Source organism: Geospiza fortis, unplaced genomic scaffold (genome assembly GCF_000277835.1).
Source record: "Geospiza fortis unplaced genomic scaffold, GeoFor_1.0 scaffold7, whole genome shotgun sequence".
NCBI lineage: Eukaryota > Metazoa > Chordata > Aves > Passeriformes > Thraupidae > Geospiza > Geospiza fortis.
This window is the reverse complement of record NW_005054344.1, coordinates 5,428,586-5,430,716: the sequence shown is the minus strand read 5'-3', so window position 1 is coordinate 5,430,716 and position 2,131 is coordinate 5,428,586. Positions and strand designations below refer to the sequence as shown.

Genomic DNA, 2,131 nt, shown 5'->3' with positions numbered 1-2,131 from the left:
ATTGGAGATAGCCAGCAGGAGCATGGAATAAGTGAATAGGACACAAAAGGGGCAGAAGAAAACAAAAAAGTGATGATAAGACTCCGGAAGGAACTGGGTCAGGGCAAGAAAAAAATAGCCAAAATGCTAAGTACAAAGCAGAAAGGATGGGAGTGGCAAAGGGGAGCAGAAGCAACAAAAATGAAGCATCAGAAAAAAGAAGCCAAAGGGACAGGAGGTGGGGGATGCTCCCAGTGCAAAAAGCAGCTGATGAAAAGGGAGGGTAGTGGTCAGGAGGGTGTCAGTGAAGCCAGAGGATACAGAGGAGGAGTGAAAGCGCAATAAATAAAAGGGGGTGAAGAAATGGGACAGAATGAAGTGGGAAATGGTTTTGCAGAACACTTGCCTCATTTCTGCACTGTCACTGACACTTTTTCGTAGCCCTGTCTCTTCACAGTTCATCTGCCAGCACCTTGCAGTACATCTATCGTGCTAAAAAGAAGCCAAGGCAGTGATGGGCCCCTTTCTCGAATCCCAGCTGTATGATGTGTCCCACATCCACATGGGCACATCCCAATGGCCATCTAGGGACAGCCCCTGGCACAAGCCATAACTTGTAACAGACCTGGGTATTGGCTGGGAAAGTGCTAGTTGACATGGGTCAAAACCACACCAGGGAGCTCTCTAAGCCATGTATGGAGTGCTGCAGGACAGTGTGAGCTCCTGCCTTGGAATTATCTTTTTTTCTAGTAGAGATGCAGTGTGGTTCACTTGGAACCTGAGCCTGTCACTTGTTTGAATGTTCCCCTTGTGTTCCTCATAGTCCCTAGCGTCTCTCCGTAGGAGATGGGGAACACAGTGGGACTAAGAACCCTACATGCAAACTGGGATGTGCCAGGCTAGAAGCCTGCTTCATATGCCTTGTCAGGGTCTGCCTCGTCCCACTGATCCTCTGTTGCACTGGGAGTGGTGCCAAAGCCCAGGCATGAGCTGCTCTCAGTGGAAAAATGAGAACAGGGAAGAAGTCCACAAGTCCAGTGTATGACTGCATGAAGAATGGCAGCTGATGGAGGAGCATGGTCAGAGATCTCAGATTCCCTTTATTTACTGTGGACCAGGCTTTCACAGCTAAACACACATGACCTCTTACTGGAATTAGAGGAGAATCCTCCAGTGGCAGAGTTGGGGCAGATAGGAGAGGTAGGAAGAGGAGGACAATGGGAGATCAGGACAGGAAAGGAGGAAAAGCACAGGGCAGAGGAAAGCCACATGGGGAAGTGGAAGAGGGTGGTTTGTGGCTGTCTGCAGCAGCAGTGCCATGGATCAGGCAGGAGGATGAGAAGGTGAAGAAGAAAGTAGTCATCAGGACAGGTAGAGTAATGCAAGCATGTTATTGTGCTTTGTCATGGCTGTGAACCCTAGACAGGTGGTTGGATGAGACCATTGGAGCGCTGACACCAGTTGTATGCTGAAGGATGCACTTCGGAAAAGCCAAATGAAAAGGGGTGGGTGAATTTCTGAATCCTTGTATTTCTGCTCCACTGCTGTCTTTTGCATGACCAGGACAAGGCAAATGTGTGCCCTGCCTGCCCCAGGCTACCCTGATTATCTTGACAGTGCTGACTGCCCAGTAGTGCCCAGTGCTGCTTTTTGCCCAGCTCCAGCCTGGCACTGTGCTCCACTTGGGCTGGTCCCCTCTTGGTGGCTGATTTGCAGATTTTGAGACAAGGAGAATGATCTCTGGCTCTCCCTATGCTTTCCCCTCCTTCTCCAATGGGTGTCAGGGCCAGCCTCAAGGCTGCTAGCTACATGGGCCCTAGCACATCCAAGGTGAGACCCTCACTTGCCACCAAATTCTCCTTCTTATAAGACCCCTGCTTTGTGCCAAGTTTTCGGGCACGTAGCCACGGGAATACAAAGAGCCTCAAGTAAAGTCATTGGCATCGCACGAATCTGCCCACACTCAAACCTGGAGAACCTGTGAGGCACCTGAACAGATGTCATCGCCGGTGGGTCGATGTGAAGCGGTACCCGAGAGATGGCAGCAAGACGCGCGGCATCTCTCTCCGGCCCTCGCCCGCTTCCCGCGTGGAGAGCACAGCGGGGAGGGAGCAACGGGACCCCCAAGCGCCCGACCAGGGCGTCCCGCCCG

The 2,131-nt window shown here is 51.8% G+C and overlaps 1 protein-coding gene across 1 annotated transcript in view; it reads left to right on the top strand.

Moving 5' to 3' along the window:
- Nucleotides 1-1,196: 1,196 nt before the first annotated feature.
- Nucleotides 1,197-2,131, top strand: part of GDF6 (growth differentiation factor 6) — an 11,672-nt gene continuing 10,737 nt past the window's right edge. The window contains exon 1 of the mRNA XM_005422927.3: nt 1,197-1,350. Within this exon, the coding sequence (XP_005422984.2) occupies nt 1,197-1,350 (154 nt within the window). The remainder of the gene's footprint in view (nt 1,351-2,131) is intronic.